General features: G+C 56.2%; 3 protein-coding genes across 7 annotated transcripts in view; 1 reads left to right on the top strand and 2 right to left on the bottom strand.

The window, feature by feature from the left end:
- The window catches only part of TRIM54 (tripartite motif containing 54), a 21,465-nt gene extending 19,101 nt beyond the window's left edge, over nucleotides 1–2,364 (top strand). Inside the window, exons 4-9 of the mRNA XM_077774097.1 lie at nucleotides 411–506; nucleotides 960–1,193; nucleotides 1,467–1,489; nucleotides 1,592–1,716; nucleotides 1,840–1,932; nucleotides 2,231–2,364. Coding sequence (XP_077630223.1) covers nucleotides 411–506; nucleotides 960–1,193; nucleotides 1,467–1,489; nucleotides 1,592–1,716; nucleotides 1,840–1,932; nucleotides 2,231–2,247 — 588 coding nt within the window. The 3' untranslated portion in view covers nucleotides 2,248–2,364. The remainder of the gene's footprint in view (nucleotides 1–410; nucleotides 507–959; nucleotides 1,194–1,466; nucleotides 1,490–1,591; nucleotides 1,717–1,839; nucleotides 1,933–2,230) is intronic.
- Nucleotides 2,365–2,745: 381 nt separating this feature from the next.
- On the bottom strand, nucleotides 2,746–3,646 carry UCN (urocortin). Its single transcript, XM_077774104.1, has 2 exons — nucleotides 3,562–3,646; nucleotides 2,746–3,301 (listed from the first exon to the last, which is right to left on the bottom strand). Exon 2 carries the CDS (start codon nucleotides 3,286–3,288, stop codon nucleotides 2,908–2,910), a length of 381 nt encoding a protein of 126 aa, XP_077630230.1. The 5' UTR covers nucleotides 3,289–3,301; nucleotides 3,562–3,646; the 3' UTR covers nucleotides 2,746–2,907.
- On the bottom strand, nucleotides 3,570–14,587 carry MPV17 (mitochondrial inner membrane protein MPV17). Of its 5 annotated transcripts, none has more exons than XM_077774102.1 (8): nucleotides 14,539–14,587; nucleotides 13,965–14,039; nucleotides 7,506–7,621; nucleotides 7,196–7,288; nucleotides 7,008–7,103; nucleotides 6,713–6,745; nucleotides 6,404–6,456; nucleotides 3,570–4,435 (listed from the first exon to the last, which is right to left on the bottom strand). In XM_077774102.1, the coding sequence occupies exons 2-8, from the start codon at nucleotides 14,032–14,034 to the stop codon at nucleotides 4,375–4,377; spliced, it is 522 nt and encodes a 173-aa protein (XP_077630228.1). In that variant the 5' UTR covers nucleotides 14,035–14,039; nucleotides 14,539–14,587; the 3' UTR covers nucleotides 3,570–4,374. The 5 variants fall into 5 exon arrangements, with proteins under 5 accessions (XP_077630228.1, XP_077630224.1, XP_077630227.1 ...); XM_077774098.1 differs by lacking the exon at nucleotides 3,570–4,435 and adding an exon at nucleotides 4,468–5,457; XM_077774101.1 differs by lacking the exon at nucleotides 3,570–4,435 and adding an exon at nucleotides 4,468–5,404.
- Nucleotides 14,588–15,763: the final 1,176 nt, after the last annotated feature.

The following is a 15,763-nucleotide window of genomic DNA, read 5'->3' as shown; positions in this document are numbered from 1 at the left end:
CACCGGGAGATGAGAAGGATGAGAAGCTCTAGCATAGGCCTCCTCAGAGTCACAGAAGGAGAAAATAAAAAGAATGGAGAAGAGGCAATAGTATCCTAACAGATAATCACAAAGAATAATTCTGAATTGATGGAAGACATGAATCTACAGATAAAGCACTTAGCCCAAGGCCTGGATGTTTGGCAAATGCCTGTTCCTTTCTCATTTGGTGGTGGAGGGCCTCCTCTCTCTGCCTCCTTCCAGAACCCATAAATGTGCTTCCACACTTGTTGGATGGTTCAAGCCATCTACATCTCTGGAATAGCTGCCCTGATGGTGGGGTGGAGGGGGCGGCCCTGGCTGGGATGGGAGGGGTACGGCTCTAGACAGGGCCCTCCAGTTCTAAGCGCTGGCCTGTGTGTGTGCGGCAGAGTGAGCTCAGCGATGGCATTGCAATGCTGGTGGCGGGCAACGACCGCGTGCAGGCCGTGATCACTCAGATGGAGGAGGTGTGCCAGACCATCGAGGTGAGCCTGGGATGGGAGGGAGGGGAAATTTCCGGGTTCCTGGGGTGTGAATCACAAGTGGTGGGGAATATGCTTACCAAGCTGCTAGGTTAGGGTCCCAGCTGTGCCCCTTGCCTAGCTCTGTGACTTTGGTGCAGTCACTTCACTTGTCTGTGCTTTGTAACTAGATACAGTGACAGATGGGAACTAGACCTGTGATCCCTTCACAAGATACACAAATACCGAATCACTACACTGTACACCCAAAACTAATATGATGTTAAAAGTCAATCGTATCTCAATTTTTAAAAATCTCTGTAATGGTTATTACTGAGAAGACCCTGCCCTTGGCCGCAGTTGTAGGTCTGCCACTATGTGGGGTCCTTTCTTCTTGCCTCCCCGTGTTTTCCTTCGGTGGGTGGGGAGTGCTTCCCCGGCCAGGAGGGACGTCTCAGCCTTGCTGCCGTCTTTCAGGACAACAGCCGGCGGCAGAAGCAGTTGCTGACTCAGAGGTTCGAGGCCCTGTGCGCGGTGCTGGAGGAGCGCAAGGCTGAGCTGCTGCAGGCGCTGGCCCGCGAGCAGGAGCAGAAGCTGCAGCGCGTGCGGGGCCTCATCCGCCAGTACGGGGACCACCTGGAGGCCTCGTCTAAACTCGTGGAGTCGGCCATCCAGTCCATGGAGGAGCCGCAGATGGCGCTCTACCTCCAGGTGGGCCCCGCGGGAGGGAGGCAGGCCGCCGAGGGGCTTCGCTGCGGGGACCTGGGCACCTGGAGGGCTGGGCCGCAGTCTTACCTCTGGCACCCGTTTGCCCCACTTTGCCTCTGGGCAAGTCCCCCTCGTCTGAGTCCGCTTGCTCCTCAACGAATTGGGATAAGCATCCCTGCCTACCCCGCAGGACTGTGGGCCCCAGAAGCGGGACTTCGCCAGCGCTTGGCACGGTGCTTACGGTGCTTACGTTCACCCTCCTTTTTTCCCCTGCAGCAGGCCAAGGAGCTGATCAATAAGTGAGTAGGCGGAGCGGGAAAGGCCAGGAAGGGGCTGCCGGGCTCAGGCGGAGGGGTTGCGGGCGCTGGGGCGTGTCCAGCTGAGCGCCTGCCGCGCCGCAGGGTCGGGACAATGTCGAAAGTGGAGCTGGCAGGCCGGCCAGAGCCGGGCTACGAGAGCATGGAGCAGTTCACCGTGAGCGTGGAGCACGTGGCCGAAATGCTGAGGACCATCGACTTCCAGGCGGGTGAGGGACGGGGGATGGGAGGGGACAGCGGGCCGCGGGGACCCGGCGTCCAGAGGGGGCGCGGTGGGGGGTCATGGCCCGAGAAGCGGGGACTCCACCTCACCGCGCCTTCCTTGGGGTCAGGCGCTTCCGGGGAGGAAGAGGATGAGGAGGTGGCGTTGGACGGGGAAGAAGGCAGCGCGGGGCCAGATGACGAGCGGCCGGATGGGCCGGAAGGTGAGTGTGGCCTGAGGGACCTGGCGGGGCTGGCCCTACGCTCCTGTCCCCTCTTCGGTGATGGCCTTCCTGTGGCACAGGGATCGCTGGGAGCCTCCCGACCCCCAGGAGAGGGGCGCGCCCTCTAGCGCGCGTGCAGAAGTGCACTTTCCCACCCGCCTTTCCTTTGGGCCTTGGGGAGACCGGGTAGGGTCGGGAGGTAGAGGAGAACCCCACGTGGCTGGGGAAAGAGGGTGAGCTGGGGTCTGGAGCCGCCTCGTACCTTCGGAGCGCGAGCCCACCGAGCTTTCTTTCCCAGGCACGGGCGGGCACTGACCCTCCCCCGTCGGGGAGCCCGCGCACCTGGGGCCTGGCCCTCGGGTCGCGGAGGACCTGCGCAGAGACCACCGCGCCACACAGCTCGGCGCCCCGCCGCGGGGGAGGGGCTCAATAAAGGGCTAAAGAGTCCAGACCCGCAGCTCCTTTCACTGCTCACTCTCAGCCTACGCTTCGGAGGCGACCCCATCATCATCCCTCCCTTCTCCGGGTCTGGGATCGTTTGGGGGGCGGAAGTGGAATGAGCCCTGTAGGGCACCTCCTTGGTATCAAGCACGGGTTCGCGAGCCCAGTGCCAAGGGGAGAGGGTCGGGGTGGTACGGTGGCACCAGGACTTGAGTTCCTGGGGGACGATGGGGACACGGGACCCTGGCTGAAAGCCGTTCTGCGGGAGCCCTCATGCGGCATCTGGTTCCCTCCCGCCGGCCCGGGAGGCCGCACTTTCCCACCGGCTCCCACCCTGCCGTGGCTCCCTGCGCCCCACAACCGAGGCCAAAGGCTCTTCAGCACTTTTATTAAAAACCGGTGACGCACGGAGTGCTCAGGGCATCCCTGGGCCGCTATAGCCCGGCGGGATTGGGTCAGTTCAGTCGTGCACGTCTCGGCCCGGGGGGTGGGGGACGGGGGTCGAGGTTCTTGTGGCCGCGGACCCCCCGAAGATCACTTGCCCACGGACTCGAATATGATGCGGTTCTGCTCGGCGCGCTCCCGCTGGCTCTGCGTCCGCGCCAGCTCCAGCAGGGTCCGCAGCAGGTGGAAGGTGAGGTCAATAGACAGCGGAGGGTCGTCGCGTCGCGGCCGCTCGCCCGAGGTCCGGGATCCCCATCCTCCGGGCCCTGCGCGGCGCGGGAAGCGCTCGGCCAGCAGCAAGAGTAGCGCGCGGGCCCCGCCGTCCTGGTTCCGCGCCCCAGGACTCCAGCGCAGACTCGGGTCCCGGACCCCGGCCGCCGCCGCCCCCGGGCTCCACTGGCTGCTCCCCGGGCGCAGCTGTGCCAGGAGCAGCAGCGCTGCCAGCAGCAGCGTGCGTCCCGCCTGCCTCATGGTGCCGCCGGCCCTGGAAACACAAGCGCACCGCAGGGGTGAGGTGTGCCCGGGGCAGGTGGCGCCACTCCCCTTCCCGCTCGCATGCAGCTCCCCCACCGGGCCCCTGCGGCCGCCGCCCGTGCCCATCGCCTTCCCTCCAGCCGCAGCCGCAGCCCAACCCAGTGCCACCCCGTCCTCCCTCCGTCCCTCTGGGCGAGTCGCGATGGGCGAGCCGCGCGACGAGTCCAGGCGCTGAGGGAGTCAGGGCGGATGCTCCTCGGAGCCACTCACAGGTTGCGGGAGAGCGTCTGCCCGCTGCGGGCGCTGCAGTCTCTGTCCCCCGGGCGGACGAGGGCGCCTTGGGGAACACGGGGTCTGTCCCGGGACCGCCGCCAGCCTTATATAGCTCCAGGACAGCTCCGACTGACGTCAGCGAGGAACATGCACTGATTGTAGAAGCAATGACGGCCGCGGCCTCGAGTCCGGCCGCCTGCGAGCCCCGGAGGGGCGCACCTCAGAACCCTGGACTCTGCGTCCTGGCGCCAGTGCTGGAAGCGGCCCCAGACTTGGGAGAGCGAGAAGCCGGCTGGGGCCGAACGATTGCGCTGGGAGCCACGAGAGAGCCCTTTACCTGCTTGCAACGGCCGGCGGGGGACTACGTTGGTCCCCAGATCAGAGCGGTCAGGTAGCCAGTCTTCTGTGGCTACAAAAGAGAGGCTGGACCGCAGGGCTGTCGGTGGCGCCCACTCTGCCCTTTGCTTCTAGAAGGGGCCGGAAGCACTGGGAGGTGCTGCTGCTGACCTAGTCGCTAGCCCCGCTAGCAGTGCCGCAAACTAGGACAATCGGAAGGGCACCTGGCTCCCGGCGACGACTCCGGTACCACCGAGGCAGCAAAGCAGCCCCTGCCTGCGGGACTCTTGACCTTTTTCCAGCCCCATGGTCTAAATTCTAGGGCAGTCTGGCTGAGGCACAATTAAAATGAGGGTCTCTGGCCTCTGGGTGCTTTCAGACCACAAAAGGCGGGTCCATCTACTTCTGAGTTTGTCCCAAAGTGGTACTTTAGCCATGATAGTTTTTCTTCTGGGAATCACAGCCACGGTATTACTATACCTGCGACCTCCAGTTAAGATCACTTAGGAGAGTGACTTGTCTTAGTCTCTTCACACTGTTATAACAAAAATAGTTATCAACCGGGTGTCTTATAAACAAACATTTATTTGTCACAGTTCTAGAAGCTGGGAGGTCCAAGCTGACGCCACTGGTTCTCTAGTGAGAACCCACTTGCTACCTTGCATGGAGAGCACCTTCTCACTGTGTCCTCACATGGTGGAAGGGGGGAAGGATCTCCCTGGGGCCGCTTTAGAAGGGCATTCATCCCTCGTGACCTACTCACCTCCCAAAGGCCCTACCACCTAATGCCATCACTTTGGGCATTAGGTTTTTAACATGATTTTTGGAAGGGATACAAACATTCATCTATAGACTGTGGGTTCAAGTTTCCACTCTGTTACTGGCGGGTGGTATGGCCAGCTCACCTCACTTCTATGGACCTCAGTGTGCTCATCTGTAAAAAAAAGATCAGGGTTGGTGTCCCTAGACTTCTTCCCAGCTCTAGAAATTCTTACTGCCCCACAGGTTTCTGCTGCACCCTACTCACCACTTTCGCAGGTTTCAGACTACATATGTAATAGCATACTTCCTGAGGCACCGTATAAAGGGTCTGGGGCCCCCAAAGAGCTGGAGCTACAGCAGAGCTGGGAAGGTTAGAGAACAGATGTGTCTCTGAAGAGGGGGCTGAGTGGCACTGCTGGGATATGAGTGTAAACTAAAGCTGGCAAGACCATACAGTATGACAAACGTTTATGGGGCACCTATTATGTGCTGGTTGTTATAAGAGCATTAGAAAGGTCTTAACGATTTCAAGAGGAGTCAGGTGCTAAGCCCATTAAGTTCTGAGTGGCACAGAGTCCCAGGAAAGCCTGTGTGCCCACTCTGAGGAGGCTGTCTGGTGGCTCCAGGGTCAAGCGGCGTCACCACAAGCGCAGGCAATGGAGTGAGGCCGGCCTAGAGCCGGTGAGCCTTCCAGGACAGGTAGGAATTCCAGATAACAGCAACACACTGGACCACGGCCAATCTACGGAACAGGAGCGGTGTTGTGACGATGACGAAGAATGAGGAGCAAGAAAGCTGGGAAAGTGCAACGGAAAGGGAGGGCTTGTCTCTGAGAACGTCCATGGTCAGGTCTCCTTCCTTCAGCCCTGGAGGGACGTGTGGCTCAGACCAGAGGACAAGCAGGCCGGGTTCTGGTGCTGCCCCAGAGCTCTGTCTCCTCCACAAGAGCCTCAAAGTTGAACACCCTCATCTTGCCAAGTGTGGCTCTTATTCACTCCTGTCCAGGCTCCTGCTGACCACACGTGTCTGTCTTCTACCAGCTGAGATTTTATCTCCCAAAACTGCACTGCCTGCCATGTAAAGTGGCACCTCCTTTTCTTTATTGTAAATGGATCTTTCTCTAGGTCCAGAGTGTTGCAGAGACCCTAATGTTGAGGATCTGCTCCCCAAGTCTTCCTTTAAGCTATGCTATTCATGTAAATGTCGACTCTGTCCCCTCTGAGGAGTTCCATAATTTCCCCTTCCCCAAACCCCTTCAACCCCAGTAGTTTCAACTACTCGTCTTGAGTTCCACTATATTTTTACTGTCATTTCAGCAACTACCTTTATTATTAGGGTAAAATAACACTCCGCAGAGGACTCACCTGGCCAGGGTTCTACTTGGCTCTTCCGTCTTCCGTTCTGTCTAACCTAGGCTGTTGCCTCCCCACCCCCGCCCCTCCCCCCAGGCACTGTCCCTGCAGATATGGCAGCAAAGGTGGGAGCTCAGGTGGAATGGAGACAGGGCTGTGGAGCAGGAGCCTCTTCAGGAAGATGAAAGAAGGTCAGTGGGCAGGTGCTGGGACAGGCTCTATAATGGGTAAGGGGTTCTGACTAAAATGCCAGAGAGTATGAGGCGCTCTGGCTGGGGCAGTGTTCTGGGAGGGCCTAAAGTGATTCAAGGTTGAAATGAGAATCACCTTGTATTCAGTTGTTGGTAATGTGCATCTTCCTCGAAGGGTGGGGGAAGGACCTGTCTTACCTGTAATGAAGGGGGACCAGGTAGAAGTTGGCTAACTGCACAGCAGGCCAGAGCTAGGAGAGAACACAGGTAAAGGTTGGGGGGCTGCCTCCATCACCGGAGCCCCAGACTCACTGCCTGGTCTTACTCCCACTTCTGCAGACAAGAACAAGGTAAGCAGCTGGCTGAGTGCTTCCCTGGGTACGATGCCCGCACTGGGAATGAGAGTCATTCCAGTGGAGGGATCGCTAGGTCAGGAGGACCCCCATCCCTGGGCACAGCTGGACTCAAGAAAGCAGGAGAAGGGGCAGCAGTGGTGTCATCGCTTACATAGTAGTTGGTGACGAGGGCATCAGGATAGTCCTGAGGAGACAAAGAAGGAACACACGGACACTTGCACTTACTTCCAAGCAGCCCCCGCCTCCTAGTCTACATATCACACCCCCCACGGATTTGGGTTCAAAGCCCACACTCCTGCACCACACCCCTCAGCTCCTCTTCTCCGGAGCCTGGGACTCTGCCTGGACTTGCACCTGGTGCGTCCCCATGAAACCTGCCTTGTTCCCCTGGGACTGCCAGGCCACCAGCCAGAGACCAGGGGCTGCCCCACAACTGCCCAGCTCACCCGCCGTAGCTTGGCCCAGTTGTCCTGGGCTGACAGTCCGTTGAGTGCTCCTACCAGTGGAAGGAAACAGCCTAGAAAACAAGGGGCAAAGCCCCCCTAGGGGAGAGAAATTAAAGCTCTGTGAGCACCTCACTCCCCACCACCCCAGCACAGCTCACCCTTCCCGAGCCCCTCTTCCTTCGGCTCACCTGATCCAACAGCATCTTCTTTAGTGCATCTACCTTGGTGGTGCCAGGGATGAGCCGGTCCAAAACCCTGTACCAGCCTCCCACTACAGGGCCCTGAAAGTAAACCCGGGGAGGAGGCAGGGTGTGCAGTGAGGGGAGCGCTTGGCTTTTGCATCACAAAGCTCCTCTCAAGGATTAGAAACCAAATCCCAGTGGAAGCACACACTCAAGGTTGGCTTAGATGTGAGACAGGCCAAGGGGAACTAAAGAATGACCTGGAACTAAGGCCACCGTCCGATCCTTCAGCAGCCCATCTGTGGGCAGAACTTACCACAAAGCCACAACCCAGAGAGACCATGGTCAGGGTCCGGCCAGTCTGGTGCTCCCGCAGACCTCGCCTCTCCACCAGCTGCTGTGAGATAATGTCCCCCAGGCCCATCAGGGACCCTGTGCAGGGTACACGGGTGTCAGGACATTCCTGGACAGGGGCTGCCATTCCAGGTAGGGAAGCGAGTCCCTGAATGAGACTCTGACACTCTGAGCCCAAGAGACTAATTCTGGGGCAGAGAGCCAGTCCTTTACTGCTGCTTCCAAACTCTCCTCTCCCAAGGATGGTGACACCTCCCCTGTGTCCTGTTAGAAACTGGGATGAACAGCCTTGCTCAGGCCAGGCCCATGGACTCTGCACCGAGTAATAAAGAGAAGTCCCAGTCAGAGACTGCAGCCAGAGGAAGGAGAATCTCAGGTGCTTGGGGCTGAGAACCATGGACTAACAGAATTGGAAAGGTCTTTTAGATAATTCCATCCAAACTCTTGCTTTTCGAGGTATGGAAATAAAGGCCTGGGACCTCGTATAACCAGTGAGGGGCAGAACCAAGGCAAGAACTAATTAAGGTGACTTAATTCCCTAGACACTTAATTTCCAAGACACCTAACTACAAAGAGGTCATGTGTAGATTGGTAAGGAACCCTGGTTTTTTTCCTCCCAGTCCAAGGCAAGACCCAGGACAATGTCCTTCACCTTGGTCTTGGGGTCTCTATTGTGAAGAACAGCAAGAATAATTCTTTTCCTAAAACACGAGTTTTTAAATGGTCCCACACCGGAAGACGAGGGGTTGAGTTGGTAAGAGTCCCAAGGAGTCCTGGTCACCTCCTAGTGCACTCAGGTGAACCCAGACTCCCCCATTCACAGCCTCAGACCGAGCTGATGACAGATATGATGGTCATTTCTCCCCCAGCCCTTTGTACCTGCTCCCCCTTCCGGCACTCACGCAGACACCGTGTTCCAGGCAGCCGCAGTCAGACACCCACACCCAGAAACCGAGGCAGAAATCGTCACTGTTTACAGAGCCCCCGTCAGTTACGGTGGCGTGACGGTTCCTAGCGAATGCACACACATAGGGTCACTTGGGAGTGACTGTATGACCCCCAGCTCGCCCGTCCATCTCACTGAGTAATGAGAGACCCCTCCAGCCCCAGAGTCACCACTGTCCCTGTGCCCTCAATCAGCACTGGGCAAACACATCCTTTAATCCTATTCCTTGGTCCAGAGCTGGCTCTGACGTCCGCGCTGGCTGCACCCTCACTACTCTTCCCCTGCACCCTCTGCAAAGCCCTACCCCTGAGCAGCCTCGTCAGAGGCAGCCAGGGAAGGCTGAGGGCTGGGGCTGTGACCCCCCTCCCCGGGGGACCTAGGCTACTGGCACTCCCAGCCCCTGTAGAGAGCCTCTGGGACCCCCAAAGCAACGATCAAGGCAACCTCTTCCTGAAACTCTCAAAGTGGTGGAGGCTCCTCCCGGAACATGGCTAGCCACAACCTCCCAGAGGGCAAGGACAGAATCCTGGACATCTCTGTTCTCTTACCCCCACCACACCCAACCAACAGGCCCGCTCTGGGAAAGGCATGAAGAACCCCAAGTGTGAGCGCTCCTCCGAGGAGCCCTCAGGACTATGCGTCAGGCTCGAGGTGTGAGGACTGAAGCCTTGCTCCCCGCTCACTTATCTCCCTACCCCCTCACTTATACCCCACCCCCCCACCAGGGAGGGGTTGCTGCTGTGGCCATGCAGAAAGGGAAGGGGAGCCTGAGAAGCCCCGGAGAGGGTTGAACAGAAGGCAGTCACTTCTTAAATGAAGAGACTAACAGTCTGACATTCTACTTGGGCAAGATGTTTAATTTACAAACGGCTCTCGCACATTCAATCCTCAGGAAAGGTCTGGGAGGTAGGGTCACACCTCTATTTCCGGCCTTGAGAGCTGAGGTGACTTGGTAAGGAGTGGAGTCGGGGCTGAACCCAGGCCTTCTCTCAAGGAGGAACAGGAGGCCAGGGAGTCCCGGCAAGCACGGAGACTGGGGCTCAGGGCTCCATGGTGCCAAGAGGCCCCTGCGGCTGCTCCTGCTATTCGCACGGGGTTCCTACCCAAAGGCCCCAACGGCCGCACATCAAGGACACTTCGTGGACTAATGCACTTTCTCCTGTCTTTTACTGCCCAGGAGGTGACCCTGTCTGTTCCTTGTCCCCTTGTGGGGATGGCAAGCAGCAATATTCCTGGGTTACAACAGTCACAAAGAGATGAAGGTGTGTGTTTCACTCTTGGTGGTTTGCCAACAGTCGCCCAACAAGCTAAAGGCAGAGCAGGGATGAAAACCACAGTCCTGGGAGCCAGCAGCCTTTGAGAAAGATGATTCCAGGGCCCCCAGGCCACGCTCATGAAGCCCGAGGGACTTCCGAGTGGAGGGCAGCAGTGAGAGGCAGTGGGCATGTAGCTCTGAAGCCCCTGCCAGCTCTGTCCATTTCAGACAAAACTGTGCCGGGCAGCTCCTCCTCTGCCCACAGATCAGCAGGACTCTGGGCCTACAGCAACTCCAGGGTCTAAGGCTTTAGTCTGAGCACAGAATGAGGCCTGATCTCTGGGCCAAGTGAATTTGAGCAAGTAGAGCTGATGTTCAGATTCCTCATTCAACCTTCCCAATGCCAGAGCCCAAACAGGCTCCAGCCAGGTTCTGGGAGGCCTCCTGGACATCTTTGGTTGATCGAGACCTTTCTGTGCTCTGGCTCCCCTTTCCTTGGATTTGTTTCTGGAGGGTTGGAGCTGGAGGCCTGCAGAGAGCCCTGACGGGGCAGGGTGAGGGGCTGCTGGGCAGTGGTGCCCCAATGCCAGGCTGGGCGTGGAGCCTGGCAGGCAGACGCTGGCGCAGGTGTGACATCATGCCCCTGGGTAGGTGCCAGTTCTCATGCCGTCACTCACCACCGGATTCAGTGGGAGAGGGGGCTGGGGAGAGGCCGCCTCTGAGCACACATCTATTTGGGATCACCCCCTGCCCACTGGTAGAAAAGCCCCAACTTCTACACCCTCTTAATTCCTTACTCCCCCCATTCGGTTCCCCTCCTGGCTTTTGCGTATGGGATCTTAGATGCAAGAAAATAAAGTGCTAATGGAAGATGAGAAGGCTGAGGGGCAGGCAGCTGGAGTGAGGAGCAGGAAAGCGTCCTTGAACGCAAGAGGCCTGGGGCAGCAGGGAGAGCTACAGGCGTGGGCAGAAGAGCTGTAGCCTCACTCCTCCCCAGAAGTCTCCCCCAATCAAGCAGCTGCCTGGGCAGGGGGCTTGGTCTGATAGAGCCCAGAGGCAACTGAAGCCTAGCAGAGAGGGGAGAGCGGAAGGGTCTGAGAGCTCTCCCCACGCCTGGCCCGAGGCCGTCCTACTGCTAGAAAGCGAGACAAAATGGGAGGGCTCTGCAGCCTTGTCAGGTATGGGAGCCCAGAGCAGCTAGGGCTACGCTGCGCAGCATTCTAAGGCCCCAGCGGTCTCAAGTGCGGGGACCTCGGTGCACACGCCCCGCCCCCTGCAGCAGTCTCCTGCTGTGGTGTCAGGGGCTGGACTGGCTGCTCCAATGCCTTCAGAGCCCTCACATCCTGCTGGAATCCAGACTCCAGGGAAACCAGTGTCTAGAAGCTTGGTTGCCTCCACAGCAGGACTAGAGTGGCCGGAAATGGATGGAGCTGGGCCCTGGGCCCACTGGAGACTCGAAGGGCCCTCCAGAAAGGACAGGGAAAGGCTGGCTCAGACTCTGCAGGACACACTTCCCAGGCTGCTCTGAATGTGACTCTGGCTTGGCCAACACTGGGGGTATCAGACACTTCTTTTGAGCCATTTCAGATCTTGATTCACTTACCCCTTACTCTGGCCACTACTGCGGCTCCACCTGACCGATCCTGCCTCACACCTAGGTCACATCTGGGGCTGTGCTGGATACTTTACCTGGGACCACGCACGTGTGACCCGGGAGCACACACGTGTTGACATCTCATGTGGCAAATCTTTGACCAGTGTGGGATGAGAGCTGGTGGGCAAAGGCTGCTTCTTTTCTCCAGAAAAAACTATTCTCCCATAGAGTCCTAAGAGGCATTTCAAAGAGCTTCTCAGTCCGTTTTAAGGGATGAGTAGCCACCGGCCCCAAACAGTTTGCAATTTGATCTTTGTACTGGCTCTCCCTCCTCCCCCGCAGGATTAGTTCCTACTCCCTTACAAAGTACCTGCATTGAAGCCCACCTGCATGGAAGCCCCAGGCTCTGCTGTTTGGAGAAGCAAAGGTAAGACAGTCACCTCACCAATTTGAGGCAAATGGAACACACTCAGCTGAAAACCGCTCTAAACAAGAACAGCTCGTTGGGGTTGACAACACTCATGGAAAGGGCCAAGTCCAGGAGGCTTGATGTCTATTGAACACTTTTTAAAATTTTCTTCAAATTCTAAAGCCTTTTCACAGAGATAACCCCTGCACGAACTCTGTGAGGTCCTATCTCCACTCGATTCCTGAATGAGGAAACTGAGGCTCCAAGAGGTTTACTGACTGACTTGTTCTGGTTCACGCAGCTACTGCTACGGCTCTGAGATTCAAATCCTGATCCTGGGGTGCCTGGGTGGCTCATTTGGTTAAGCATCTGACTTTGTCATGATCTCATGGTCTGTGGGGTCTAGCTCCCCGTCGGGCTCTGTGCTGACAGATAGCTCAGAGCCTGGAGCCTGCTTCAGATTCTGTCTCCCTCTCTCTGCCCTCCCCTGCTCACGCTCTCTTTCTTTCTCAAAAATAAACATTACAAAAAAAAAAAAAACCCAAAAAACAAAAAACTACTAAAAACAAAACCTGGTCTTCTAAGACCAAGTCTGAAATCTCTCTTCTGTTTTCCGGTGTGATGAGCTATCCCATGGGACCTTAGGAAGCTACTGTGCAAGGATCTAAAAAAAGCTCGATGAGCTAAACCCACCTCTTCCCTTTATTTGTAGTTTGATCCAAACACATTAGCAGCAGGGAAGGAGAAGTCTGAGAAAAGCGCTACCTGCAAGGTGCCTCGGGGCTGCGCGGAGACGGGGCAGGTATGGAGCCGCACGCCCACACAGAGACCCAGGGCTCCAGCACCCCAGTTCAGTCACACATATGCCTCTGGGCCCCTCTGAACTCTAGCCCCTCCCCTTGTCAACTGCACATCCCATGGGATGGGAAACACAGGGACTGTCCCTCCCTCTCTACTCTTGATGGCCATGAGGGGGAACCTTCCTTCCGGCCATTCAGGGTCCTGAGGGAGTCTGAGGCTGGCAAAAGGCCCAGGGTGTCAGTCCCCATCACAGCCACACAGTCCAGCATGAGTCACCACGCGCAACCAGGTGAGTCATGCAGGCTGACGGACACTCTGAGGACAGGACACGGGGTGGCTGGGCACGGAGGTTGGAGAGGGGCCCGGGGAGGGGCAAAGAGTCCAACCCTTGGCCAGTCACCCAGTGAAGTTTCTAGTGCTGCTGTGGGGCTATTCCAGTAACAAGACTACTGTTCCTCCCTGGCTTTCATAGCTTGCCACTCCTCTCGACGGTCTTCGTCTCAGAAGCCCATGGTCCTCACTAGAACCTGTTTCCTTCCTGCCCTGCCCCATCAGCCTTAGATCTTCCAGTCCCTCCTCCCCCCCATAAAACTTACTTATCTGTGCCATCTCTGGATTTCTTAGCTAATGTGCAAAATAAAGATGGTAACAAATGTAGGTTAAGTTGCTGGGTTACCTTTGTGAAGATGTTATCCAATTACTGGATTTGGAGTACACATAAATCATTAATTAGTCCATGGTTTGGGGATACATAAAGAGGTAGTAAAACTATAAGAAAAGCAAAAGTGTTGTATAAACAAAACTCATGAGAGTAGTCATCTCTTGGCTACACAAGCCAGGTTAGGATAGGCGCTCAAGGGGTCTTGAGCTGGGTAGTGATGCAAAAATCATCAGTTTTAATACTATTTAAAATTTACATATATGTCAACCATTCTTTTGTATGTTAAGATATATTTTACCAAAAAAAAAAAAAAAAAAAGGAAGAAAATAATCTGGGGTAAAAGTCCTGATCCCAGCACGTATTAGGTGATTTAATGTGGACTCTCAGATCTTTGTGGGGACCCTCTGAGATATGTGTGTGGAAAGTGTTTTGCACACTGCAAGATGTTAGAGGAGTGTTTGCTACTGTTAAGTTTTCTAAGTTAGGGCCTCCTGGGGCAATGCCTTTATCCCAAAGGGATGACTCCTCAGCTTTTTGAGGACTTTCAGATCCTACTTTACAGCTAGGCGGATCCTTTCCTTAAGAACAGCCCTGGGGACCCACCTTCCCAAAGACTGGGGACAGCTCGGGATGAGAGACAGCCAACCCTTTAAGGGGGGCTGAATAGAAGTAAAAACTGAGGGAGGTGTGGTGGGGTGAGTTTTTTTGCCTCCTAAATCTGCCTGCTCTGGTCCCACTCAGGTCTATTCACTCACCAGCCGTCAGGACCTGTACTTTCCACGGGTGAACAGTCAGGGCTCGCTGGTATGCCCGCCAGAGTGCCATGATTCCTGTCAAGCCAAGAGGAGAGGGGGGTCACACCCATTGCCCCTCCCCACAATTAAAGAGACACTTGGCTTTCCGTTGTGCCCACTCCCTCTCTCCGTCCCGCTTCTAATGTGTCCTAGAGGGGCAGAGGCCTCAGGAGGGATGCTTGCTTGGACAACTTCCTGTCACAGAGATCGCCTTAGACAATCAGATAATACAAGAAGGCTGTAAGCGGCTACGGAATCTCGGTGGCAGCTTCCGCCCACCCCATCCCCAGCCCTGAAGCAAGGCCACCTCGGGACCTCCTTCCGTACCAAGACACGTAACGACAGTTTGCTCAGGCTTGCACCCAGAGCCTGGCCGGTCCCCAGAATCACTCTTAGTTGGAAACAGCCCGCATCCTTCCTGAGCCCAATCGGAAACAGGGCCTACCATTCCCTGGCTTGGAAGGGTCACATGCGCTTTAGATGCTCTCAGCACGCGACGCTTTGAGCCCGGTAAGGAGGATCACCCGCCACTCACCTGCGCTCGCGTCCAGCCCCTCCCACGTGACCCGACAGGCGACGGGACTTCCGCTGCAAACCCCGCCCTTCCGCCGGCTGGCCTCCAGGCTTAACCCGGCTCCCGGGGCTGGAGTGGTGGTAGTGGACTCACCCACAAATACTGTGGAGAAAGGCTCAGCTCTCGTCTGTGAGCAGACCCTTTTCCAAGTGTGCGCCGCGTCTCGGTGGCCCCGCTTGCCATGCTTCCCACCTGACCTCTGCCTCGTCCTACCCGTTCTCCCTGTAGCCCGGGCTTCTCAACCTGGATAGACCCTCACTGGCCCCCGCGCCCCGGAACTGGCCAAGGTGCTGACACCTTCCTCAGTCTCGGGAATCCGTTTGGAAACTATGCTGTAGTTCAGCGCGCGTGTTATTTTTCCAGTGTCCTTGGGTTCTTCGCTCGCCTTGATTGTGAGCTCCTGAATGGGTGGAACTAGGTCTTGTTCGTATTTGTCATTCTCTTAGCACCTAGTTGTCTTTGTCTACATCGAGCTTTTAGAAATGCTGCATAGGTGCACGTAGGTGGCTCATGCGTTTGGGCGTAGGACTTAGGCTCAGAAGGTAATCATCCGATTGGTGAGTTCGAGCCCTGCATGGGGATCTCTCCTGTTAGCGCGAAGCTCTCTTCTGGTCATCTGTCCCTCTCTCTGCCCCTCCCCCATCTATGCTCTCAAAAATAAAAAATGAAGGAAGGAAGAAAAAAAAGAAAAGAAAAAAGAACCTTAGAAGGTCCTGGTACTGGTTTCATAACTACTGGTTTGGAAATCAATAGATTAGGTGATTTCTTAATCCCTTTCCAGCTCTAACATTCTAAAATTTTGTGAATGTAGGGAAACATCCTTTCTAGGGTGGTGGAAACTATGACCAGATCCCTGGATCCAGGAAGCCCACCCTTGAGGAGGCAGCAGTTCGGGACTCTTTCAGGCTATCTGGCTAGCAATAGCCCCAGTTTACTCAACAGGGAGAATCCTGTCACAGCTACTGGAGAAGCACAATGAAGAAGCAAGATAACTCGATATCACATTTAACTAAAGGCGCCTATATGCAAAACACCATGCTAGAGTAAATTTACACGAATAAATGTAATAGACCAAATGAGGTAGGTTGGAAAGAACAATTATCCTCTGAAGTCAGGCTGTCTACATTCAAATCCCAGCACCACTACTTAGTAAAGTGACCTTATTCAGACTGCTTAAACTCTCAAG

The sequence above is a fragment of the Crocuta crocuta genome, unplaced genomic scaffold (assembly GCF_008692635.1).
Source record: "Crocuta crocuta isolate KB4526 unplaced genomic scaffold, BGI_CrCroc_1.0 scaffold246, whole genome shotgun sequence".
In the NCBI taxonomy this organism is placed as follows: Eukaryota; Metazoa; Chordata; class Mammalia; order Carnivora; family Hyaenidae; genus Crocuta; species Crocuta crocuta.
This window is presented reverse-complemented; position numbering and strand designations above follow the sequence as displayed.

Excerpts from the sequence above, each read along its gene's own strand:
- UCN (XM_077774104.1), bottom strand. The coding sequence starts at position 3,288 with ATGAGGCAGGCGGGACGCACGCTGCTGCTGGCAGCGCTGCTGCTCCTG.
- MPV17 (XM_077774098.1), bottom strand. The coding sequence starts at position 14,034 with ATGGCACTCTGGCGGGCATACCAGCGAGCCCTGACTGTTCACCCGTGG. Across the intron at positions 7,289-7,505 it reads CTCTGGGTTGTGGCTTTGTG|GGCCCTGTAGTGGGAGGCTG; the intron begins GTAAGTTCTGCC and ends GTTTACTTTCAG. Across the intron at positions 6,457-6,712 it reads CCCTCGTCACCAACTACTAT|CTCTGGCCTGCTGTGCAGTT; the intron begins GTAAGCGATGAC and ends GTTCTCTCCTAG.